Source organism: Schistocerca serialis, chromosome 2, assembly GCF_023864345.2.
Source record: "Schistocerca serialis cubense isolate TAMUIC-IGC-003099 chromosome 2, iqSchSeri2.2, whole genome shotgun sequence".
Lineage (NCBI taxonomy): Eukaryota > Metazoa > Arthropoda > Insecta > Orthoptera > Acrididae > Schistocerca > Schistocerca serialis.
This window is the reverse complement of record NC_064639.1, coordinates 872115004-872142915: the sequence shown is the minus strand read 5'-3', so window position 1 is coordinate 872142915 and position 27912 is coordinate 872115004. Positions and strand designations below refer to the sequence as shown.

The 27912-nt window shown below is 39.0% G+C and overlaps 2 protein-coding genes across 2 annotated transcripts in view; one reads left to right on the top strand and one right to left on the bottom strand.

The window, feature by feature from the left end:
* The window catches only part of LOC126458193 (translation initiation factor IF-2), a 58891-nt gene extending 43410 nt beyond the window's left edge, over positions 1–15481 (bottom strand). The window contains exon 1 of the mRNA XM_050095076.1: positions 15064–15481. Coding sequence (XP_049951033.1) covers positions 15064–15114 — 51 coding nt within the window. The 5' untranslated portion in view covers positions 15115–15481. The remainder of the gene's footprint in view (positions 1–15063) is intronic.
* Positions 15482–15678: 197 nt separating this feature from the next.
* LOC126458192 (RNA polymerase-associated protein RTF1 homolog) overlaps positions 15679–27912 on the top strand; it is a 125573-nt gene continuing 113339 nt past the window's right edge. Inside the window, exons 1-4 of the mRNA XM_050095075.1 lie at positions 15679–15889; positions 16800–17055; positions 25544–25733; positions 26485–26693. Of these exons, the coding sequence (XP_049951032.1) occupies positions 15812–15889; positions 16800–17055; positions 25544–25733; positions 26485–26693 (733 nt within the window). The 5' untranslated portion in view covers positions 15679–15811. The remainder of the gene's footprint in view (positions 15890–16799; positions 17056–25543; positions 25734–26484; positions 26694–27912) is intronic.

The following is a 27912-nucleotide window of genomic DNA, read 5'->3' as shown; positions in this document are numbered from 1 at the left end:
TACCAAAAGTTATCATTAGTTTTTGGGGAAGAGACAGAAACCTAAATGATTGCTTCACTGTCAAATTGCCTTCAGCCAGTACCATAGCATTGTGCTCACCCAATCATCTCCTTTGCTACACAATTCACCATGCAAACTTGTGTACAACGAGATGGTTAGTCCATTGGAGAACACTGATAACCCACTCACAATCAGTTGTTGACTGCTCAGCCATACCTTCTCATAACAGAACCAACAATATATACCATAATAAATTTATTTATAGCACTGTGATTTATTCTCCATAATTTTGTGTTTGTTTACTCGTCCATATAGCTGAGTGTGTTAAACCACCCACTTCTGGGACAGGGAGGTGCACTGATCCCACATAGAATCCACCACACGTATTAACGAAACGGGCCGGTGCACCTGCCAGACAGGATGTTGTTTTCCACATTCAACCAGGTAAATACTGGGCTGGCTCCCATAACACTCCCCCCCCCCCCCCCCCCACTCCCCCCAGATACACATATGTGCAAATGCTCTGAAAAACAATGTCACATTTGACCATGCAATTACACTAGACACAGACAGGAGACATACAAGGAATCCTACCTGAAGGGTGCCCAGTAGTAGCTTTAAAATGTCATTGGGAGTGGCGATCCTATTGTAATAATAGCCTGTATATACCGGTATGGGTGGAATCTCTTTGAAATTGGACACATACCATTTACACCTGATTTGGCATTGGCTGGATAAATGGCATGAGAAGGGAAGGAAAGAATTTTGCATCTAACTCTCACTTACACATTTATTGTTTTTCTAAAATTTATTTTACCTGCAGCTCTTTTATTCTGTTCCATCAGATACTGCTATTATTGAGATTTCATGCTTTGTGTGCTGGCAATTGGGGTCACGAGTGTTTCACCTGATCAGATTTAGTCCACATCACTTCTTTGGTGCCATTCTGTCCACTGCACTTTTTCATGTATCCATAACATTTTAGAACACACTTATATATAATAATAATCTCTGTTATAATCTCTGTGCTATGACCTTTGTCAAGTGTTTTCCTCAAGCAAAATTCTTTAACATCATGGAGTTTTCCTCACTACTTTGCTTGTTCAATGAGATATCCATCTGAACATTTCATACAAACATTTTATGCTACCAATATTTCACTTAACAAATATTCTTCTGGTATCTGATTTAAGAATGGTACCCACAGTACTTCACATTCTTGAAAAGCCTTCTAATCCCACTCAACTTTAATGAGTTTGTTAAATATGGCATCAAAATTTAATAACTGTTTTGGAAAATTACTTTCCCTACAACAGATGTTTTGTTCATAATGAACTGCAGAGTGCGGACTATGTATCACAATTAAATTACAAGTTAAAACAGTCTCCTTCATCAGTCACGACTGGCTGCATATACTACTTGTTTAAATGGTCACTTGATAACTGGGAGGTGAAAAATTATGTAAATTGCCATCAAGTAATGGCTTTTTGTGATGATCATATTGAGGGTCATCTTCCAAGAGGAAAAAGTATAGAGGATGCTGCTGGCTGTTAATGGTCCCATGTTCTCATAGCTGTTTAAGTAGTATTAACACTTTTTCACAAGACTAGAAGGTCAGATCCACGAAAATTCACTGAACTGCCTTGATTTGCATTCAGAAGGATGATAGTTCAAATTCATGTCCAGCCCTCCTGATATAGGTTTTCTGTGATTTCCCTAAATTGCTCCAGGTGACAGCTAGAAAGGCTTCTTTGAGACGGCACATCCAATTTCCTTCCCCTTCCAACAGTAAAACAGTCTGAGCTTGTGTTCTGCCTCTAATTACCTTATGGTTACCTGGACATTAAACCCTACCTTCCTTCATTCAGTTTGTTTCCCAGATACTAAAGGAACTATTCCTATCCATCCAAAGCCTTAAACCCATAATCTGGTTCATTTTATTGATGACCTCTGCCTCTTTTCTCAAGAAACTAAATTGCTACTCTCAGATCAGCTTCACCCAGTTCTCCCCGGACTACTGATAACCTCGCCAATGAGCACCCCTAAAGTCAAGTCAGAATCCTCAGATTAATGAGCTACCTTCCCTAATTCAAGATCTCTGATGGCTCACTGCCACTGTGCAAATCAGATACACCAATCACTAATGGTATCGCCATTTTGGACCGAGTGTGGTAGCACACCAGTCCATTTGAGAGAAATGCGATTCAAATCCCTGTTCGGCCATACAGATTTACATTTCTGATGATTTCCCTAAACAGATTAAAGTAAATGTTGCAATAGCTCCTTCAAAAATGACATTCCTAGTTCTTTACCTTTTTTTTTAAGAGAAGTCATTTTAATTTTATTTTATGTTAGATCATCAAACCATTATCTTCCTTTCGTTCGCCAACTTACCACCTGCTGTTGCAAATTCAGTAATAGTCAATTCCTACCCGAGTAAAGACAGGATTAGATGTAAAAACATCATCATCCTCCTGCTGTTCAGCAATTATCATGTACTGTTCTCTTTTCATTAGTTAGTGAGTCAGTTATGTGCATGTTCTACTGGCCATAATTCCAGTCTCTCACTTGGATGTGGAATCAGTCAGTTTACAATTATATGAGGGGTGTTCAATAAGTAATGCAACACAGTTCTTTTTTGGAAAGCAGCCTGGTTTCTTTTACAATGCCAATACCTCATTTCCCAGTCTTTCAGCTACAAAACTCAATTTTTCAATACAATCTCTGTTCAATGCAATGGCCTTATGCCACCTCACTAACAGGGCCTGTATGTTCACATGGTACCACTCCACTGGTCACTGTCAAAGCCAATGTCTTGCTGCATCAATAAATTCCCCATCATCCACGTACTGCTTCCCGTGGAATGTATCCTTCATTACACCAAACAGATGAAAGTCATACGGTCTGAGATCCGGGCTATAGGGTGGATGAGGAGGAACAGTCCAGTGAAGTCTTTTGAGCTCCTCTCAGGTGCACAGATCTGTGAGAGGCCCTGAGGTGTCATGGAGAATGACAAGTTTGTTTGCGGTTTTGTGGTGACAAACACGCCGAAGACAGCTCTTCAATTTCTTCAGGTAGCACAATACACTTCAGAGTTGATCGTTGCATCATGAGGGAGGACATCAAACACAATGACCCCTTCAGGCTTTCAGAGTCCCAGAAGACCATCACCATAACTTTACAGGCTGACTGTATGGCTTTAAACTTTTCCTTTGGATGAGAGGGGGGGCACTTCATGGATTGCTGTTTTGTTTCCAGTGCGAAATACTGAGCAAATGTATCATCATATGTGATGATGATAGACAAAAAATTGTCTTGGTCAGCCTTGTAATGGGCAAGCAATTCCACCTTAGAATAGGAATGTCCCAACACTGCAGGAGCTATAGTTGTGTACGGCTGGCTGCCATGTGGTAGATTGGACTGGTTTGTGCGACCTTGTTGTGATAATGGCTGATGCCTCACTGAAAGACTCTCAGTGCTTTTGTTCACTGCCAGGTCTCCATAGCCATTCTGCAAGTGCCTATGAATACCTGTGATGCTCTGGTTTTCCACCAAAAGAAATAAAATGACAGCTCTCTGCTTGGAATACATCTCCATTACAGACGCCATTTTGAAGACTGCATATAACACTGCCACCTATCGAAACTTCATTTAACTATAGTGGCTGAAGCGGGAATATTCCATGATGTCTCACAACAAATTCTCCATTTTTTTAACCGAAATTGACCAAGAGAGAAAATGTACTGCATTACTCATGAATGCCTCTGGCAGTATGCTTTCTTGGTAAAAAAATATATCAATATGCAAACTATGTACATGATTGTCTTTTTATAAAATCTTAAGCTACCTTTATTTTTTTCGTAGACTGACTTTTATTTGACTATTTTTCAATCTCCCCCCCCCCCCCCTCTCCCAAACGCCACCTCCCCCCCCCTCCTTTTCTCTCTCTCATAAAGATTTGTACAGCTGAATACCTCACTCCTTCCTCTGCCACACTAACACTGAGTAACAGACAGTGTAAGTCTGTGGGACGTAGAACCACTGGCTCTACCTCCCAGTAATATCGCTGCCTTACCGCAGCAAGAACATCTTTGTCTGATCAGTTCTCTGTAGTATGCTCTCTATGCTACACGCATTGTGTATATGCGGCGAGAATAAAAGCACTCATAGTACATGACAGGAGAGCGAGTGATTATTTATTGTTGTAGTTACCACGTCCACTCCCCACTATCCATACAGTGTTATATTGTGTATGCTGTTGTTCTTATTTTCAAACTGTAATTGGTTATAACTCTGTAAGAAAGTAAATATAAACTCACAAGTATACCCAACAGTTCAAGAGCTGTGTACAAGAGGTTCCAGAGTGGACACCATGTTATCTTTGTTATGTGGTTCCATGTAACAAACACTTTCTCCCTGAATGATAAGCTCTCCCAGAATATGAAGAAGATGACATTTTTGACATCTTCATCTACAAAATCAGCCATGTGTGTTCAGTAACTAAACCAGCTGAATTTTCCCACGAATGGCCATTACTAAACTGTGGCTAACCACAAACTTGATTATCTGATTGCTAGACACCATGGCTTCTGCAGCTGACTCCAATTTCAATGCCATTTGGATACTCACCCTCTCCCACCTTGCCCATAACACCCCAGTCCTCTGGCAACATGCTGTTGGCAACTATCCTTACAGACTGTCTTCTGTTCCCACCATACCTCTGATCTAAACACTATCTAATTCTCTTCTTCAGCCATATCTTGCCCGCTCCTTTGTTCTTTCTCTTTTGTCTTTTGTGATTTTCCACTGCATTTCTCTGTTGTTCCAGTATTATACTCACATTACCCCCCCCCCCTCCCCAAGCCAACTTACACACACATATATACACACATTCTCTCCCTATTTCTTCAGCAGTTTTGCAACTGCCAAAAGAATTCATTTACATATTATTGATGCAGAGAGACAGTTTCCTCCCTCTTTCCCACCTCTACAACTCCATCTACAAAGTTTCCAAATAACTGTGAAGTTCATGGCAGACAATATATCCCATTGTATCTCTGTATACTGTTTTAACACCCTGTTCCACAGTGGCTTCCACCTTGCTTGCTATTCTGATACTATGTGTGATTACACACTACTGTTTCACATACAAGTTATGTAGAAGGAAGTGTACAGTCACTCCAGCTGATCATGTGCCTTGGCCTAATTCCAGTGGATTGTACTAAAATGAAGTGCAAAAGTTGAATTTTTCTACTGTCCAAAACTGTAATCTTGCAACTGCACATAGGATTGTTTTCTTTAATTAAAACTATCATTACTTTGTATTTGTCTTGTGAATTGCTTACTTTTGTGACTGTTTCAAACAACAGTCTTTTATCATTGTGCTTATTTGTTCATTAGATGTTTTATTGTTATCAGTTATTTCTACAGTCTTTCTATTTAGTTGAACTCAATTTAAGTACCTTCCTTTTGTGATCACATAAATTTGGATCAAAGGACTCACCTTCCAGGTGTTTATTCTACATGTTATTATTTGATTATAGGACACATTAATGCAATGAGAAGCATCATGTTTTGTAGTTGTCATTTTATGCTTTTGTTACCTAAACCTATTTAATTTCGTACATCATTCTGGTTGATGTTTAGTAAGATTTAATCAGGTAGATGACCTAGCGTCTTCCACAAATTATTATATTTTCAGTGTTACAACTTTATTTTGGTCATTTAAATAGTTAACAGGGTGACAAAGGAGTGGGCTTCCTGGATAGTTGGGGGTTTGCATTGAACTGAAAAATGCAAACAGTACAATGGTAAAATCTCTTGGATTTATTCAAGTACAGATCACATAGGTGAATTGGTTCACTTATGGAAACCCACCCACCATATTGCTGTAGGGCCATATTGCCAAAAATCCAAAGGGCAAGCCCTGCAGGGCAGGAAGGGCAGCTTGGTAGATGATCGGAATCTGAGATCCAAGAGGGCATAACATGATTAGTTTGACTCTCAGCTCCCATTCCCAGCATCCTGGGAATGCTCTGATTGATGGAGGGTTGTTAATGAGGACTTGCCAAAGTGCCACTGCTAAATCTGCAAGTAGCCAGATATCATTACATGCATCAGAACCCAGGAGAGAAACACCTGAAGCTGCAGTATGGAAGGGCTACCTGCAGAAGAGATCCCGATTTCAAACGATAGCCAACCTAAATACGGTGGACTGACAGTGGACGGGACACAGGCCAGGACAAGACCAAAGCACCCTAAATAAACAACAAAGTGCAAAGCAGAACCTTTTCTACAATGATGTCAATAGCCAAAGAGAAAAGAGAGAGGAATCCAAACCGCAACCAGTGAGAAAGACTAAGTGCCAAGCAAGGTTATTATACAATACTCCATAGCACAGTGATGATAATAACTGACAACATCAGATATGACTACAGAAGCGACAGACCATACATTGGGCAGCTGTATTCATATTGTCTGCAAGGAACAGTACTGGCCAGTGTATTCATGTGTCAAGACAAGTGGTGCATTCACGCTGTGAAAACAGTACTGTGGTGAGACTTTGCCCTCTAATGACCCTCTACATCCATTACATGACCTATGGTGGGCATTCAACATCTGCAGATCCAGATATGAGATCTCCCTCCCCCCCCCCTTCCTCTCTCCAAAACAGAAGTGTACAAGGCACAGGCAGAAACATACCAGATGGTGCTTGGGGAGAGGGGGGGGGGGGGTGGAACAGAGGCATGCGTGAGTGGGTGAAGACTTGGCCCTTAGACTGCCAGTTATGGGGCCGGGGGGAGTGTGTCTGGTGGTGTCCATAGGGACATCATTGGCAATGGGTGTGCCAGGAGGTTCCACTGATACACATGGATGTGAAAGAGATCACCAGTGCAACTATTTGGGGGTGTAGGCTGCTGCCAGGGGCATCGACTGTGAGGCCCCATTGTCAACAGAAGACGGAGGAGGTGGCAACAGATGCAATGCCTGCATTTGAGACCGGAGCTGGTTGTGGTGAAGGCACATGAGCCCCTTCTGTGTTTGGACTGATTAACCCACCATCAATGGGTCTCCACCGCTGTTGCCAGTTGTCGAAGCCTCTGTATTCCCATAGGGTAAGGCCCACACAGCCAAGCCAGACATGTAACCCTGGGAGCGGAGCTCTGAAGGGGGCAGCATTGGAAGATGCTGTTCCCACCCATGGATGAACTCAGCAGGGATATGATTGTTAATTGGCATGGTTCAATAAGTGCTCAGAAACAGGATGAAGGCTGACATAATGGCAGAGGATTCAACAGTGTTTTTCACTTGCTGCTTAAAGGTCCAAATGAGGCATTCTGTTTCACCATTTGAGAGAGGATGGAATGGATGGCTGCAGATATGTTTTACCCCATTGGCCAAGTACAAATCTTTGAATGCAGATGCAGTGAATTGTGGCCCAGTATCAGAGACCAAGGTGCGTGGCAGCTCTTTGATAGTCAGAACCTGACCACAGGTGATGACAGTGGCATCAGTTGTGGTACTTTGAATAAGTGTCCACAATGAGCAAGCACATAGATCCCAAAAATGAGGTAGACCAGGGGCACTGTCTCGTGCCATACACACACCATGCAGCCATCGATCATTGCTTCTATGTCAGCATTAATCACCAGCCAGTGCACACGTCAGCAAGGTAACACCTTTATTTGGGACACCCTCCAATCTCCTCAGTGCAGCAAGCTCAACACACATTGGCACAAGTTTGCTGCTGGGATGACCACCTGATGCATGTCCATCTCAGTGTCCAGAAGAATGACATTACTGCCAACCAAGAGTCTGTGACAAATATGTCTCCAGGAGCTGAACTCGGTCACTGATTAGCGGGTGAAGCAGGTAGGTCATACATGGGTCACGTAGCAGAAGACCTGCTGCATGGTGGGGAACCTGCACATGTCAGTGGCAACACAACCAGCAAAATGGGCAAAACGTCAAATATATGGTGCACTTGGTGTCAATGTGGAAGCAGAGGGCCTCCTGTTGGTCAAAATCAGGGTCCAGTTCAGTGGGTTGATCAGACAACATGCCAGCATTGGAATGCTGTGCCATGAGTTTGAACCAGATGGTATAATTGTATGCACTCAGGAACAATGTCCAATGCTGGAGGTGTTTGGCTGTTCATACTGGGAGTTAGGCGTGAGGCCCAAATAATGCCACCAACAGCCTGTTGTCCATAATTAGGATGAACTGTGACCCAAAAAAGTAGACATGAAATTTTGTAATGGTAAACACTACTGCAAATGCCTCCTTTTCAATCACGAAATGGTTTTGCTCCACAGGGGTAAAAGTCTGTGATGCATTTGCTATAGGCTGTTTGGAGCCATTCCCATTCACATGCGCCAATACTGTAGTGATGATGCAGGCAGATGCATCGGCTGCCACAACCACTGGGCAACTGGGAGAGAATGGCATGATGCAGATTTTCATATGATTTTCAATTAGTTAAAAGCCTGATCACAGGCAGGCATCCAATCACATGCTTCTTACACAAGTGATTGAAAGGTTGTATGATATGGACTGCGTGGGGTAAGAACTTGGAATAACAGTTGATTTTGCCCAAAAACTTGCAATTCATGTAAGTTTGTCAGGCAGGGTAAGAAGGCTATCATGATGACAACTGATCTGTTGATCTGGTTCCCTCTTTGGTGAACCACAGCCCCAAATACTCCAATTCTTGTTATAAACACCTGCACCTCTCTGAACAACAATGCAGACTGTGTCACACATGGTTATAAAAAGGATACAGAAATTTTCCAAATTTTCCTGGAGGGATGGAGCTGTGACAATGAGATCGACCAAGTAATTCATCTGTACGAACCAAATGGCATATTAATGGTAATGATGTTCTGTGGTTCCTCACTTGAGGATAACTGGAGGTAAGCATCTGCTAGGTCAATCTTAGAGCAATATCCTCCTACAGAAAATCTGATGAGCAGGTCTTGCAGTGGTAAGATAAGTTTCCAACTGTGATTGAGCATTAATTGTAGCCTTGAAACCTCTGCACAATCTAAGAGGACCATTAAGCTTTCTGATGATGGCTATGGGAGTGGCCCATGCACTAAATTTCACCAGTTTTATAATCCCAGCAACCTGGAGATGATCTAGCTCCTGAAACTTCCTGGCAGATTAAAACTGTGTGCCCGACCGAGACTCGAACTCGGGACCTTTGCCTTTCGCGGGCAAGTGCTCTACCAACTGAGCTACCGAAGCACGACTCACGCCCGGTACTCACAGCTTTACTTCTGCCAGTACCTTGGTAGAGCACTTGCCCGCGAAAGGCAAAGGTCCCGAGTTCGAGTCTCGGTCGGGCACACAGTTTTAATCTGCCAGGAAGTATTATATCAGCGCACACTCCGCTGCAGAGTGAAAATCTCATTCTGATCTAGCTCCTGCTTCACATCAGCATGTAAGGTAGCCAGAATTGTTCTGGGGTGGTAAAATTGAGGCATCTGGCTGAAGGGTGATGTGGGCCTGAAAGTCTGAGACACACCCTGAATCCAGCTGAAATAGAGATGCAAACACAGGGCCGAGAAAGGAACCATGGTTGATACAACCTTGATTTCATCAGAAATGGAAAAAACAAATGGTGTAAAGCGATCAAAGCCAAAAATGTTTGTTGCAGATCGGTGGCTGACCACGAATAACAGGATGAGCAGTGTAATGGTTTTGTAGGCTGTCATAACTGAGAACTGCCTGTGAAGAGGAACAGAATCATCACTGTAGGACACCAAACACCACGAGGGTGGGGACAACTCAGGTGAGCCCAGTTGTACATGAGCCCCTGATTTATCAGAGAGACAGTGGCCTCTGTGTCCACCTGAAAATGGACATCCTGGTGAGAAATGCAAAGCACGAGAAACAATTTTTGCACGAAGGGGTCACCTGTGGAAACTGCTGACTGCAGCATGTGTATGATGTTCTGGTGCTATTATGGACTTGGATGGGAGTGGGTTGCATGGCTTCAGCACACAGAGCAGAGGTGCCCCTCTTTGCCACACTTCGGGCAGGATGCCCAGCAACCCAGGCAGTTTGCTAAGGGATAAGCAGAAAAACACTGTGGGTATGAAGGGAGTGGTTTTGATGATCATCAATGAAAGACAACTGGAGGCTCAGAGGCCATAGAGACAACAGACAATGATGAATCATAATGGTGCTACAAACCCGTGGTCGACCTATGCCTGTGACGTGAGGGTGGAATGTGTGGTGGTACATTAATCGCTGAAACTTGTGGCATTGCTATGAGTCATTCATTAGCAGCCTGCACAATGTTGAATGAGTGTGTGATGTGCAAGATGTTCTCTGACAATGTGTTTATCCAGTGTGCCACAGACCTCACGATTGGGTGTCAGCTGAACCATGACATCATGAATAAAGGAGACCACTTACGAAGCCTTGTAGCTGTGATTGGTGGGAGTGAAATGCCATCTGCGGTAAGATCTTGCAAGTCAGTGACCCCAGGGCAGTATGACTGTCCAGGCTGTTTATGGTATTGGTGAAACTTGAGCCTATAGGTAACTGCACAATATCTCTGTGAACAATAATTAGCCAACAGAGTGCATATCTCCTGAAAGAAGAGCACAGTGTACTCACACAGAGGCACCAATTTGCAAAGCAGAAAAAACATATCCAGCGACGCCCAACACAGAAATAAAAATTGCTGCAATGAATCGTCTGTGACTTGAAATGCTGTGAAACTTTGCTTCAGTTGATACAAATAGTGTTCCAGTCCTCCTCAGCAGCATGGAAAGGTGGAAGCAACGCAGGATGAATAGGGTTGTTGACTGCAGGGGGCACTGAGGCCTGGGGCAATGTGGCTTCGTGTGCTCGGAGTTTGTCCACCTAAGCTGAAGTGACTTTTGTAACAAATCTACCTGAAGCTGCTGTTGCATTAGCTGCTGCTGCTGTTCCTCCATCAGGCAAACCAATTTAGCATTCACGCTACAAAACACTTCCTTTCTCCTCGACACCAATGATATTCCATCAGAAGCCAGATATCACTACACATGTCAGAACCCGGGTGAGAAACACCTGAAGTAGCAAGATGGAAGGGCGGACTACAGAAGAGAACCTAGTATCAAGGAGTAGCTGAGCTAAACATGGCAAACAGGAAACAGACAAGGACATGAAGCAAAGCAACATAGGTAAACAACAGAGTGCAAAGCAGACACCTTCACCACAATGATGTCAGCAGGACAAGAGCAAAGAGAGAGACAATCCAAATTGTGATTACAGAGAAAGAACAAGTGCCAAGTGAGCTTGTTATCCAATACTCCATATTACGGCAATGATAATAACCAATAGTATCAGATGTGACTACAGAACAGACTGACCATTCCCTGGGCAGCTGTATTCATGTCAGCCACACAGAAGACTGTTGCCCAGCGTATTAACTTGGTGGCCAAGCAGACTAAAGAGAGGATTCAGAGATGTGAATGACAAATGGTAGCATGTTTGTGGTTCTGGAGTCAGTTTTCAGGATGGACCGAAGGGAGCATAATAGGTTGCTCATGGTCATGAAGCCACCAGTAGCAGTCCGTAGTGTGTGCAATGATGGTGGAGAGAGATGTGAAGAAGCAGTGCAGAACCATTTTTCATACTACAACATATCTTGTGCAGATGGCATATGAACAAAATAACATTGTAGAATAGTGACCAGCCAGATGAGGCAGTGTATTTGGTAAGGTGCTGACCTCATATTTGGGAGTATTGTGCTGTTTTGTGTCCAGCCTTCATGATTTAGGTTTTTCATGGTTTTCCTAAATCATTTCTAGCACTTACTGAGGTGGTCCCTTCATCATGGCAATGGCTGTTCTACCCTCATAAAGCGTACTTATATAAAGTGTGTTACAAAAAGGTATGGCCAAACTTTCAGGAAACATTCCTCACACACAAAGAAAGAAAATATGTTATGTGGACATGTGTCCGGAAACGCTTACTTTCCATGTTAGAGCTCATTTTATTACTTCTCTTCAAATCACACTAATCATGGAATGGAAACACACAGCAACAGAACATATCAGCGTGACTGCAAACACTTTGTTACAGGAAATGTTCAAAATGTCCTCCGTTAGCGAGGATACATGCATCCACCCTCTGTCGCATGGAATCCCTGATGCAGCCCTGGAGAATGGTGTATTGTATCACAGCTGTCCACAATACGAGCACAAAGAGTCTCTACATTTGGTACCGGGGTTGCGTAGACAAGAGCTTTAAAATGCCCCCATAAATGAAAGTCAAGAGGGTTGAGGTCAGGAGAGCGTGGAGGCCATGGAATTGGTCCGCCTCTACCAATCCATCGGCCACCGAATCTGTTGTTGAGAAGCGTACGAACACTTCGAACTTCGACTGAAATGTGCAGGAGCTCCATCGTGCATGAACCACATGTTGTGTCGTACTTGTAAAGGCACATGTTCTAGCAGCACAGGTAGAGTATCCCGTATGAAATCATGATAACATGCTCCATTGAGCGTAGGTGGAAGAACATGGAGCCCAATCAAGACATCACCAAGAATGCCTGCCCAAATGTTCACAGAAAATCTGTGTTGATGACGTGATTGCACAATCGCGTGCGGATTCTCGTCAGCCCACACATGTTGATTGTGAAAATTTACAATTTGATCACGTTGGAATGAAGCCTCATGCGTAAAGAGAACATTTGCACTGAAATGAGGATTGACACATTGTTGGATGAACCATTCGCAGAAAAGTACCCGTGGAGGCCAATCAGCTGCTAATAGTGCCTGCACACGCTGCACATGGTATGGAAACAACTGGTTCTCTCGTAGCACATACTGACGAAACTAAAATGAACTCTAACATGGAAATTAAGCGTTTCCGGACACATGTCCACTTAACATCTTTTCTTTATTTGTGTGTGAGGAATGTTTCCTGAAAGTTTGGCCGTACCTTTTTGTAACACCCTGTATGCTACGCATACATATATTTTTGAATTATTTATTTTCATTGTATTATGATGACAAATCCAGTAGGCTATTACTGTAAGGTGAATAAATAAATCAAATGACTTAGAGGGGAATAGGGAATCAAGGATGTCAAAAAGTGTTACTGATATTACAAAAATGTTGATATGGGATGGAAATTCAACCATGTACACAAATGAGAACCCATGTTTAATGCACAATTCATACATCATAGAGTGGTCTCTGGGCAAAGCATTTATATATTGGGAGAGAGCTGTTACAGTTTAACAGCTTACCTGATGACAGTTTCAACCCTGTTGCAGAAAGTGTCATTAAGTTAACAAACTTAAATTACTAGCAGCTCAAGCTTATAGTTATTGTAAGGCAGATTATGACAAAACATAGCAAATACTGTAACACTTTGTGTAACGTTAAAGTAAGTGTGGTAAATGATTTTATTTTTTATGTTCACCACCTTCATTGCTGCGAAGTTTAAGAATAAAAACCTGAACTAGAAAGAAATAAGAATGTTGAATAGTGGAAGGATAATTGTCTTTATATTCATGCATTCATCATTAACCTTTAAACTTGAGAATTCTTCGTAACTATTCATAGGTTGAGGCTGAATATTGGTGACTTATGTGCAGCCATCTTTTGTGAAATGTATTGCTTCACATTATTCTTATGGTAATATCCATATTCTATATTACAAATACACGCTGCACATAATATGGTCAAACAGGAAATGACACCCAATAAAAAACAATCATCCCTATAATATAGTCACTCCCAATATGAATGACACTTCAATGTGACAAGTGCTTTGAGGATTATCTGCATGTTGGGAGCTGCAGCAACAACACTGGTTCAGCGATGTGTTACATTTGACATTAAATTATTTTCATACATTTGTCAATTATTTTGACACTCTCAGACTATTTATCTTACTTTTCACATCTCAAATTGCAAACACAATTACTTATTATTTTGGCTGGAGAATACAACAAAACAGCCATGGTAAAACATGGGGCAGTAGGCCTATCATTAGAATGCTTACAAAATTTAATAACAAATGACAGTTTCTTTGAAATAATAGTTTCATACACGTAGTAACACCTTAGAATGAGCTAATATACAATGAACAAGCAGCTCAACTTTGCACATTGTAATTCAGATTAATTTAAAGAAGATTTCAGTCTTTTTACTACACAAGAGAACTTGTAATATTCCGGTTAATATCATTTAACAATATGTGTATTACTAGGCGTAAAACTGGCTACACTAGTGGCATTCCTAGAGCAAAAAATTATGAAGAACTCTCCAGGCATTAGATGTTCTATGCTGTGAATATTTGATCGCAACTATAACTGTAAAAAAGCAATACAAAGTTTGTCAATTCTTAACATTTATTGAATTTGATAACGCAGACGAATTGAAAGGGTTACAAAATGCAACTTCAGTGGTTTCCAGCTTTTGTGGTGTTACCACGTGAACCGAAAAACTTGAACTTTTTCTTTTCTTCACCGCTGGAAAGCTTAACCATTTGAATACTTGTGAGCACAAAATTTACTCTGGTTAACTGTTAACCGGTAGCCTTTGCTACATCTTGTGTAATGTTGGGTGACCATTTCTTTATGAAACAAAGTATCACAACTTTGGTAATTACAGGCTTACGGCGAAAGTACCGGTAATAATGTTAAGTGATTTATATACACTGTCTGCACTATTGTTTCATGCGACGTTACTATTTCGCCCACTATTCGGTGACACACTTTTAATACAGTCTCTAATTCTGTAAACTGTAAATAAAACGCTCTAAAATTTTCTTTTGAGGAGGTCTGGTACTGATTTCCATCAGTGTATGCCGATCATTTTATTTGAGGTAATAGAAACGGCACCAACACAGTAGCTCGTTTCCCTAATTTATTTACGTAACAATGTAATTGCTAAGCCTTGTAAATAGCATCCGAAATGTTCAGGGACCTTTTGGCATTTATCGGTCATCCTAAAACGTGATATCGTTTCAAGCATGCATGAAATCGATTCAAAACATTAAAGCCCGCTGTTTTAATAGGTTCTTTGTAAAATACAGAGTTGCTTCACTTACAGAGTTAATATACTGCATGTACAAGCTATTTGATACCATGTTTGCATTCATATATTTATAAGCTGTTCACTGTTGTCAGTGTACGTCTTTCATTAATTGTAGCAGCTGTTCTCTCTGCTATACGCGGCGAAACTTTTCTAACACACAAAAAAGGCCGAGTTTAAGGGGAAACGCCACGAGCACCCATTGCGCTTAAAATTCACGTTGTACTGTGGTAATAAAACAAAATTCAACATAATGTCTCGATCAAAGTTTGGTAAACAACTACACCCGCGCTTACTGATTCACGCATACTCCATGAATGAATGCGGGAATTTATTTTGACAGCAATCTGGTTCAAGAGCGTGGAATAAATGGACAGCATACAACTAATTAAATAATTTTTCTGGGGGTATTTGTTATTTTACGTTGATAACTAGGTTGTCACTTTTCCTTCTCAATTTATTAGCTTTATAAGTGGTTGCTACCATCTTATTACAAACGAAAAATCACAACTTCAAAGTTCATATTTCCGAAAAAATAAACACATCTACAGTGACTCAGTCTATCATGATGTTTTGTACATTTAGGTTATAATTTAATTTCATTGGGAGGCTTGCGAAAACCTTTACCCTATGTTATTGGGAATAACATCTTTGCAATGTTATGCGTTTGTCAGAGGATTGTAGGGCTGTGCATGTTTGAGTGTATGAGTGCGTGTGTCATATTTTAAAAACTAAAGCTCTAGTACTGCATTTTCGTAAGAGATATGGGCAAAAGAAAGAACCAAGTTTTAATAGATTCGGAGAGTGGAGAAAGCGACGGCAGTGAGTCTGATCTGGATTCGGTAAGTAGAGCTGTTAGCATAATAATACTGTAGTTGGAAAACATAACCTTTGTTCAAAAATCCTAATGCAGTCAGAATTTTCTGACTGGAAAGTTTAAAGATAATTTGAAAAAGTGTACTTAATCATAATATGTCACTCCTCTTGCCGTTTTCATGAGAGCTACTTATCTATATTATATTAAAACGAATGTGTACTAAAGGTAATAATAATCGAGATGAACAACGTGCGTCGTATTTCACCTGGCAGTTTGGTTTTGGTGACAAGATTTTCATTTGAAACACCTTGGGGGGGGGGGGGGGTATGATCAGTCATCGCCTTTGTGAGTAATGAGACATTAAAATTGCAATTTTGGACGAAGCTGGAATGATCAGCGGATACGTAGAATTTTACACGTGCAGTTTCGATCGAATCCATCTGCAAGATACAGCATCAGAAATAATGAACTGTTTGTTACAACGTAGGTTTACAAACTTGGCTAGTTTAATGAGCAATGAACCCAATTAAATAAAAATATTCGTTGCAAAATCACATAAAAATTATTTCGCGTCGAACTGTTTCAGTGTGATGTATATTTAAGGTTTATATGAGAATGGAGGTAGTGCTTTCTAAGCACTACAAAAATCACCAAAACATTTGGTTTCTCTGGTCAGATCATAAATTGTTGTACGTACCATTCAGTCGTAAATTGCCCTTTGTAATTGCTTCATTCTGTATTAGTAGAATGACTGTTTTAACTTGTAGGATCAGCTGTTGCTCAAATTAGCCATATTTTCTAATTAATATTTGTTTCCTGTCTGAGTATTATTGTCTTCATCCAATTGTTATTGACATGAATTGTTTTCATGCTTTCTAAGTTTGGTTATGTAAATTTTAATAACATTGCTTTCTCTTGCGTATTTTCATTTTCAGGAATTATTGTCTTTGTCCAAGAAGAAAAAAGCAAAACATGAAGATGATGGTGCGGAGAATAATGTGACTAAGAAGGAGAATGCATTCAGTGACTCTGATACTTCAGACTCTGATGATGACTGGGATGCAAGGGGAAATAATAAAAAGAAGAAGAAACCAAAACCTGCAAAGAGGACAGGAAAGAGGACTGTCACAAAATCATCTTCGGGCAGTGATAGTGAGAGTGAAAAGGAAAAGAGTTCGGAACCTGAAGAAGGTGATATCTTATAACAATTTGTACATAAATTCATTTTGTCGTACATGTCTTTTTGTCTGTCTGTTTCCTTGCATCTATGTGAGGATATGAAAATTGAAAGAGTGGAGGATCTTCATAGCATTTGCCCAAAAATGAGTAGCATGCCCGTGGAAGAAAATAAAATGTATATGGGTCAGGCTGTGATATTGTATGCCACAAGTACTGAAATTCATAAACCTTTTAATCACCATAAAACTTTGTGCTATTTTGTCCAGAAAACTATAGTTTCATATGCTATAGTCATTTTCCTTTTTTAAAAATATTAGTGTGATTTTTTTCTCACACATTTAGAAAAAAAAAATATATTTTCTGTTGCGGAAGGACATTTCATTTTTATTATTTGTATCACACACATTGATGATCCTGTGACAAAATCTATGTGGGCACTTAAGTTAGCCTAACAGGAATACATTGGTATTAAAAGAAGAAATTTGGTATTTTTATCAAAGACTTCAAATTTTCCCCAAAATTGTAAATGTCTTTCCGTAACAAATCGTTGACATAATTTAAATATAAAATATAATGAACAGTTAATATAACATTTTCTTTTCCATAACTTCCTAATATGAGTATTATAGTGTCTTCAGTACCATAAATCCACATGAAACACGACTATTTAATAAATATTTATTTTGTAAAACTTGTTACGGAAGGACATTTTTTGTTACGGAAGGGCATGTAGGATAAATGTCTATTTGAGTTTCCCTCTATAAATGAAACCAGTCACTCACAGCATGTCTTTACCTAGCTAGCCAATGAAACAATTCTGTCAGATGTTTTCCCTCCAGTTTTATGTTCTCTCTCTCCATTGTTGTATAGGTTTCAAGTAGCTGTTCATGTCGGAAGTGTAAATTTGCTGGTTATAAAGGTTATAAACAATTTGAAAGTAAGTATTAGTTTAATGTAAACAAAGTTTGTTTATGCATAAGTCTGAAACATTTTTTCGAATAAGCCTGATTACTTCAAAAGCCTGAGTGAAGAATGTAGGCTAGAATTCCATGTGCTATATAAGCAAGTGTATCAAATATTTACATGCTGAGGCATCTTGTAAATATTGTTAGTATTTATCTGACAACTTCCAAATATTTTTATTACTATTAACTGTGAAGGAATATTGTAGCCTACTCTGCAAAGACTAGGTGACATTGTTATGTGCAACACTTTTAAAAACACGTAAAAAGAATTTCTCAATTTTTTGGCTTTGTAATTTTTAATTTGTACTCCAAACAAACATGGCATATCTCCTTTGAGCAGAGCATATGTTCACGCTTTGCGCTTGCAAATAAAATATAATGTGCATCAATGGCTTACTATGAAATTTTTGGAAATGTAATGTAAATTCAATTGCTTCTTTGGTTCAGTTATACACTTAACAAGTTTCTTGAATATATGTGCAGGTGTGATGGCCGAAACTGATGCCGAGTGTGCTAAGGAATGCAGAAAACGAAAAATGAACGATCCAGGAACAGCAGAAGTGTATTGTCAAAAAGATTGTGGGAGAAAGAAAGCAAAACGACAGAAGTTAATAGCTGAGGGAAAGATACGTCATTTACGAAAATATGAAAAATAAAAGAAAAAGATGCAATGCACCCTTGCTCGTCAAACCAGTGCAAATCCAACATTAAAAATGTCACCTAGCACGTTAGGTAAAGCTATTGTTAGGATCAAGAGATGTCTCCCAAAATCACCTTCCAAGCATCCAGAAGTTCATGGCAAACTCATCAAATCCTTTTCACCTCAAAAACTTCATAATTTTTTTGAAGTCGCTGGATTTACTGCTAGGAATGTAAAACCAAAACAATCTGTATTTGAAAGGAAAAAGAACAGATTCTGTGCCAAATCAAACAATACAGGAGAGGATACAATTTTATGAAAGAGATGACATAAGCCGACAGCGCCCTGGCAGAAAGGAATTTATTTCTATTAAACATGGTAAAGAGTACAGACAAGAGATTTTTGTTATACAGTATTAAACAAGTTTATGAACTTTTCTGCAAAGGGTATGGGGAGTTACCCATTGGACTGTCAAAATTTATACAATTACGACCAAAGCATGTTGTGCCTATAACACTAAGAGATTGAGAAGTTTGTGTCTGTACTTATCATGAAAATGCTGCTATGTTATTAAGGTCTTTGAACAAGCATGTGCCAAGCATACAAAAAAGTTTAGATGAAGTACTTGAGAAAACTGTTTGTGATTCCTCCAATATCAGCTGTATAGACAGGAATTGTGAAGTGTGTGGCACTTCAAATCTTGACAGCTATTTTGAAGGGTTAAATTTAAATGAAAGAATAACTTTTTATAAATGGTGTGTAGAAGGAGGAAAGGAACAAGAAATGCAAACAAAGTTGTCAGAAGCAAAGGTGCAACTTTATTTACAGTTACAGACTTTGGCCAGGCATGTTTACAATGCACGAAGGCAGCACTCCGAGTTGCGCGTGTTAAAATGTGCCCTTCCCGAAACAGATATCATTGTACTAGGATTTCTCAGAAAACTTTTTGTTAAAACATCAACCTGAGATCATGCAGGCTCACTGGTGTTCACGCAGTGTCTCTATTTTTACAGCCATTGTGTATTACAAGTGGCCTGAGCTGAAGCATATAAACTACTGTGTTGTATCTGATTCTTTAGAACATGGTAAGGACGGACAGTGTCCATGCTTTTAGATTAGATTAGTTTTTCATTCCATAGATCCGTGGTGAGGAGATCCTCATGGATGTGGAACATGTCAATTTTTTTTATTTTTTTTAAGCTGAAATAACAGTACTGATAGTATGAATATATACGATACATCATTTGTTTCTATTAAAAAATTCATCAGTGGAGTAGAAGGAGTTGGCCACTAGTAAGTCTTTCAGGCTCCTTTTAAACTGATCTTTATTTGTAACTAAATTTTTTTTGTTTGCTGGCAAATTATTGAAGATGAGTGTTCATGAGTAGTGGACCCCTTTTTGAACTAAAGTAAGTGGTTTGTTCTTGGTATTGTATGTATGAACTGAACTGTTTGTTGGAAAAAGAGATATATTATTTAGAACAAATTTCATTAAGGAGTAAATATACTGAGAGGCACTAGTTAGTATACCCAGTCAGGCAATTTTAGCACATCCGAAAACAAAAGTTGGGTTTCCAATTTCACATGTCCATTATTTTAGTGATGGAGCTGCAAGTCAGTTCAAAAGCTGGTTCTCTGTTTGTGATCTTCTTGTTCATGAAGAAGATTTTGGTGTAACAGCTGATCCAAGTTACTTCGAAACAGCTCATAGAAAGGGTCCACATGATGGCATCGGAGGAGAACTGAAGAGTGTCATTTTTCGTTCCATACTCCAGAAAAAAATAGTAAATAATGCAGAAGAATTTGCAACAGCTGCAAAAGATCTTGCCAAAAGTGTTATTATGATTTACATTCCAGAGTCAAGAATTGAGGCAGTAAAGAAAATGTTGGAAAGCCGATGGAATAACTGTTTGCATGTAATTGGCCTTCGAAAATATCAGTTTGCACAACCCTCTTATGATAAACACGTCACACTTCTGGAAAATTCTGTTTTTTCTGGGCAGCGTAGTAGTGGAAGGACCTACAAACTTATCCAGAGTGCAAATGTTTTCAAGCAGCAGCAGAACCAAATAGTTCAAAGCAAGTTAACAAATGATTCAGTCTTGTTTAATGGGTCATTTTTACTTTTCAAGGTGCTTAGTGATACAGCTGTTGTATACAGGTATGCGTGCATTATTCAGAAGTTTCATGCTGATAAAGACATTTACGAAGTGATGGGAATGAAGTCAACAGACAATACTAAAAACACATTTCAAATTGTCCAGAATGATGTCTTTAATGTTTCTCCTGCTGACATTGTTTCTGTGTTATGTGAACCACATATTAATGGTAGTTCTGAAAGATTTACTTACAAATTTTCAGATCCTGTTGATGTTTATGAACAATAACTAAATGAAAGTTTTTTTTTTCCTGGTACTTTCTTAAAAAACAAAAAAAGAAATATCTCGGCAACATTACTCATGCTTTCTTAAGCAAGTAGTTATGCTTAAGTATATATTTTTTTCAATTATTTTGAAGTTTATAAACCATTTTTCAGTGTTACTTTATTAAATGTAAAGGGTACTTTCTCAGAACAGTGTTTCAAATTATGTATGTACAAAGTCTGTATTTTACTAACAATAATTTCACTTTCCTATGCTACATAATTTTAATTCCAGTAATAAATTAATATGTAACTTGTATGATAGCATTTATTATAAAATTCAATAAATAATATATTTTGTGTTAAAAGTCAAATTTGTATAGCTGGGAAAAAATGTCCTTCCGTAACACTGCAGCTACTCACTTTCTTGGATGCAGCATTTAATCTAAGAGCTAAAAATATCTATTATGCCCTTATTTACATACTAAACATATGCAGTTAACTAATTTAAAAAAATTGCTAAGTGAAATATAAACATCAGAGCAGGAATTAATCTTTGTATTCAAGTATCAAAAAAGCTGTGCTTTTTCTTGTCCTTCCGTAACGCTCAGTAAAATAATTAATATTGAAAATATAGAAACATAATATTACTATTTAAATGCATAAAAAATTCCTGTTGCTTGTAACAGTTTGCAGAATTCACAGAAAGGTGTCCTTCCGTTGCAAAAAAAAAAAAAAAAAAAAAATAGCACGGCCTGACCCTGTACTAGGTATCCCTATACAGTTATTTCCTTAACAGTACCTATGCAAAAGTAAACACTTTTTCTTTTTTTTTCCTTCTAGTGGGCTAAAGAAAACTAAAATTCTAGGCACAGTAATTTGCTCAACTTGTCTGCTGTTCAGTTCTTTTCTTTTTGTATTCCTCTTTTTTTTCTTCTCGTTGCTTCCATATTGCTACTGTGCAAGGTGACACATTGGTAGGACACTGGATTTCTTTTTGTTTGGTTTTCCTAAATTTCTTAAAGGCAAATTCTGTGGTGGTTCTTTTGAAAGGGCACATCCCATTTCCTACCCCAGCCTGAGCATGTGCTTTTTCTTTCTTTCTTTCTTTTCTTTTCTTTTTTTTTTCCTCTTTTTTTCTTCCCCCCACCTCGACTTATTCACATCACATATCTATCCTTCCTGTATAACTACATTGTTAAAACAGCAGCAGAAAACATCTAAACAGAAGAGAATACAGGGTATAATAGTCTTCCCCCTTCAAAATCTTGATTATATTGATAGATTGGTCCATAACAGAATGCATTCTGGGTTATGTTGGAAGGTGGCAATTTGGTTGCAAGTTGCTGCAGCCAAAGTATGTGAATATGAAATAGTTTGTGATAACATACTGGTCTGTAGTGAAATCTGAGGTCAGTGTTTGCTTCCAGAGTAATGCCTTTTTCAGTATTTATAATCATTATGGTATAATAAGGTCAGGAGATCTGTGTTGTATGTTGTTTGAGTATTTTTGTGTGTAAATCATTTGTAAGCTTTGACAAATGAAGGGGGTGAATGTCCTAGTTAACTAACTGAATGCAGATGCTAGATATCTCTGTTGAGTGACATAGTAGGTAGCATTGGAGGAAGGGGATTCTTCAGGGATGTCTGTAAGACAGTTGCCATGTGTAGTCTTCAGTTTGGTTGGATGGGATTTAATTAATGGAGATTTAAGATTGTTTCTTTGTTACCTTTTAGTCTCTCAGCCATGGCCTTGTTGTATGCGGCTATGAGAACATACCTTCTCCGAAGAGTCAAGCAGTATATTGCTCCCTCCTATGTATATCTCGCGAAGAGGCCATGAGGATAAAATCAGAGAGATTAGAGCCCACACAGAAGCATACCGACAATCCTCCTTTCTGCGAACAATACGAGACTGGAATAGAAGGGAGAACCGATAGAGGTACTCAAGGTACCCTCCGCCACACACCGTCAGGTGGCTTGCGGAGTATGGATGTAGATGTAGATATGTCAGACATTGTCTGCTCTTTGTTTGGTTGTTGGTGTAAAGAAATTCGATATCGCTATTCCAGATTCTCTTGAATAATATAGAAAGACTATTCATATTTATTATCCTTATATTGTCTATCAGCAGCAGTAGTGAAACATCAGATTGCACTCATTTGCTTTTACCCAAGATGTCGTCAGTGTGGCGGAAATGCCTACTTCCAATGTATACAAAATACCAACTGCCACTATATACTCATCCCAACAAATGCGAACAAAAATAAAAAGTACATGAAAAGTCTCACTCCAACCATAAAATGAAACTAACAAGACAACTGTGAAAGATAGGGGCTTTAGGGTGGGGACAAGCTAAATATATAACAATACAAAACACAACACCATCCCAAAACAAATATTACTATTAAAAAAAACCCTCAACTTACAACATAATGCGACAGCCACAAACAACAGAAATCACACACTTCACTCGACCTACGATAAATAGCTCAAGCGAAGCCCACAATACCAAAAAACCAACAGCTACAACTCCGAAAAATGAAATCTGACATTTTCCTTGACCTGTGTAGCTCAAACATAGCTCTCGATACCTACTTTCAAACCACTAAAAAAAAAAAAAAAAAGAAATCACAACCATAACTTAACACCCCTACACGACTCACGAATATCACTGAAACCAAAACCCAAAAACTTGTAAGCCCAAAACCCACATATTCGCTAGATTAATTAAAACAAACCAAAATACCATAAATATAAAACGGGCAAAACATCACATTTACTTTAGACTAAAACCAAAACAAATACCAACAAAGGCCTCCAACAAAATCACACCCCCCCCCCCCCCCACACACACACACACACACACACACACACACACACACACACACACACACACACACACACACACACACACAAAAACAATGAACACCAAAGTAATCAAACGCACAAACAAAAGAAAAAACGTATAATAGCTCACTGAAAACAAAGCAAACACTTCCAAATCCACATTAAGGCACTGACTACCCAGACTCAAATAAACCCACATTACCTCAGTGATAACTAAGACTCAAATGAACCCAATACTACACGTTGAACTCAACATGTCAAGAGCTACCACCAGAGGGTGCCATCAAATACAACAGCACAATATCTACAAACACGAACCTACTCAGAAACACCACGCCATATTGACGTCACATGCCACAATACTGTTACATCATGGGTAAAAGCAAATGGGTGGAATCGGATGCTTCCAATGACACCCATCAACATATGTCATCAACTGGTTAGTATCAAACTTCTGTCAAATCATAATGCTTAACTCAAAACATCCACATAGAAGTCTATACAAAGAATTAATATCACATTTCATTTGTCTAATCAGCATCATAACTAATATCAAGAATATTATTATCCAAGGAATTAGCATTTGCCCAAAGTAGGCCTCTATGGTAGGAGCTTCTATATTTGCACCCACATGGTTACTTCTCTTTATGAAGTCGCTTCGATCTCTGTCCGATCTTCAAGATGTGTTAACCCAAGGCATGGTTATATGCATGCAAATAAAATAAGACATGATCAGTATTTGTGTTCGCCTCTACATTTACATATTATAAGATAATCCTTCATGAGTTATCATTTGTCAGTAGGAATACTTAGGGATACATACCATTCCTTTGTAATGTTATGTAACACCACACAACAACTCAGTCAAGGAATACAGGATCGGGGGAGGGGGTCAACAATTAATTTTTCTTCATCCTCTTTCCTCTTGTATCATGCAAAAAGCAATTCTTTGTTCCAAAGAGAGCATTTGTATTACTTATTGTTGGAGTCATCCTATCACTTGCTGGAAGATTGTATTTCTACTGTATAGTAATTTCATTTTTTAGTTTCTATTCATTAAAGACTGCCATTGCTATATGCATATGGAGTATTGCACATCTTTATGTACTGTCAGTCGAAAAGTAGTAAGTTATCATTTGAAAAGCTCACTTGCCATTACCTAGTTGCTTAAATGATGTAATCAGTACTGTTGTGCAGTCTTAGAAGTATGATTGAAAATTGAGCACAAAAGTGGGAAAGATGAAGAATGTAAATGAAACAACTTATCAGACGTAAAATAGTTGACATGTAGTCTTTACTTCATTAACATTATAAACTGTTGATGCATTCAACAATTCAAAAAGTTTGTAAGTTACTGTACAGTCTGTTCTTCATTAAAGATGCATAACTGCTGTCTACATCCATCACCTGAGAAAACCCATTTGGACACAGGTTAAGCATAATTCAGATATTATCAAGTTGTCCAGTTTTTATCAGATTTTTAAGTAGGCTCTGCGAGTCTACCCAAAGATTTCTTGTCAGCTGTAACTACGAGGTAGATGTGACTAATGCTGAAGATGTGTACCATAATATATGTGGACTTATATTTGAAATTTAGTTGGACGCATGTAATCATCATGTGTAGTTTTCAGACAAGATGTTATGCTACAGAGTCAGTTGTCAGCACTATTTTCCTGCTATTAGGTGAGGTTTCGGACTCTGAAGGAAGTGACAGTGACAGCTCAGATCTGAGTCAGGAAGAGTTCAATGATGGCTATGATGAGAACCTGATGGGTGATGAGGAAGACCAAGCTCGACTTGCCCAGATGACAGAGAAAGAGAGGGAGCAAGAAATATTCAAGAGAATTGAACAAAGAGAAGTAATGAAGACAAGGTCTGTACAGTTTTGTCTACTCCTGTAATTTGTGGTTTAACAGTTTCAGTTGGTTAGTTGTTTAAGAGTTTGTGTATATCATCTTGTGAGTAAATCAGTATAACAAAAATATTAAATATTTGTGTGTTATATTTCAGATGATTCACATAAAAATCAAGGTTTTATGAGAAGTGTTGTAAAGGCACATCTTTAATTTTATTTGGAAAGCAATCCTGCTACTAATGTTTTTGATAAAACACAATTAATGCTTTAAACGAGAAAGTCTACAATGCAGTTATTTCGATATCTCCTAAATTACACACCATTCAAGTAATAAGTTATTGTAGACACTTTGTTACAGTTAGACGAAAAAGACATCTCATCACAAGAGTATGGAGATAATTACAAGTTATATTGTTCGATGTTACTGTGGCAATATTTATGAACCTTACCCTCTAGATGTGCTTTGTGAGGGGTGGGAAACCTACATTATTGTCTAACGAACTCAGTTGGTTAGATCATGTTTCTCACAAAATTAAGTAGTGCATTTTTCTCTGTTGCTGAAAAAAAAAGTAACTGCACACTGAGGTGCAGACATTTTTTCTGTGCTGTCCATTCATTACCTTCTTTATTGTTTACACATGACTTACCTGTACTGTGTTTTTCTTTTAAACAACTTATATTCATTGCAGCAACACTATGCTTCATAGTCAATGCAATAAAAAAAAGATTGTCTGTTGTTTAAGATTTCATTTTTTATTTTGTTTTATAGATTTGAGATAGAAAAGAAGCTGCGACTAGCAAAAAAGCAGGAAATGAAGAAAAAGAAAGATCAAGGAAAGAAGAAAGAGGAAAAGATTGATGTGAAAGAAAGGTGTAAGGAGAGAAAGAAAACTGTTGAAGAAAATAGAGGCAAAGTTGACAGGAAAGTGCATGCAATGAATTTGCTAAAAGCACGCCGTGAGGAGAAAAGAGAAAGAGGTATGAGAAATATTTTTTGTGAGAAAGGATTGGTTTAAAATTTTTTCAGCATATGTATGCCCCCCATCACCCTTTCCCCAAATGCACAAAACTAGTTGAAGGCACATAACTACCATAGAGTTTGAGTATTATATTTATGAAAAATATTTGAGTTTACTTTTCTGCTCCCTTTCCCTCAAATTTTCACCAGGACCTAACACTGCAGACAGATGAACACTTTGGGGGATCCACTTCGTATGTCGTGTTTGTCGAGGTTAGTTATACAGCAAGGTTGACTCTGGTGCATTCATCCTAATTTTTAAGAGGGTCTGTCTCCAGATAGGGTCAAAATCATGGTTTGTGTGGCGATGTGAAGCCATATTTCCCACCACCAGTGCCGTGTTTTAAATGCAAATACTAGAACTTCTTCCCAGTGAACACCTGAACTGATGTGCTGAGACTGTGGATGATCACTTGCCTGTGTCAGTTTGGGGAATGACCCTCCTCCATCCCCGAAGTGTGCTACTTCCATCAAGGGACACAAAATACAGGAACTGAAAGTCACACATTGCCTTTCATATTTTATGGCTTGGAAAAAACTGATTGTTTGTATCCACTACCAATAATACTGGCTTTTGCCACTACTGTGCTCAGTTCATCGGTAGTAGTGCAAATAAACTCTACCATGGGGGTCATAGGCCCATTTGTCTCATGGTTCCAGGGGGCACCATTTCGGGAACCTCTCCCCACATCGAGCTGGAGGAGCAAACCCACCTCCAGTATTTACCTGTTTCTGGGGTCCCTTCAGGCTCTTTACTTATCACACCATATGGCCCAGGCCTTAACATGTTTTAGTAGTAGGTTTTTCCTCTTCCCAATGACAAGATAGTTTTGTCGTCCCAATCCTTAAACTAGGTGGAAACCTTGTTTCCATATACAGCTACCTACCTATTAGCCTCACCAACTTGCTCTGCAAACTGCTCAAGAGGATGGTAGCTCGGCACATGTACTGGGATCTTGAATCGTGGGACCCTTCATCCACTTGTCAGTAGTTCGTGGAAGGACCGTCCACAACCAACCATCTTGTTAGCTCCAAAACAGCAACCAAACAGGCTTTTTATAAATCCCAACACTTCATTGCAGTCTCTCATCCTACCTGTTTAGAGTTAGATTTGGTACATCACTCAGCTCCCATGGTTTCAAGAGACCAGCATCCCACAAAGCTCACTTCTGAGTGTTA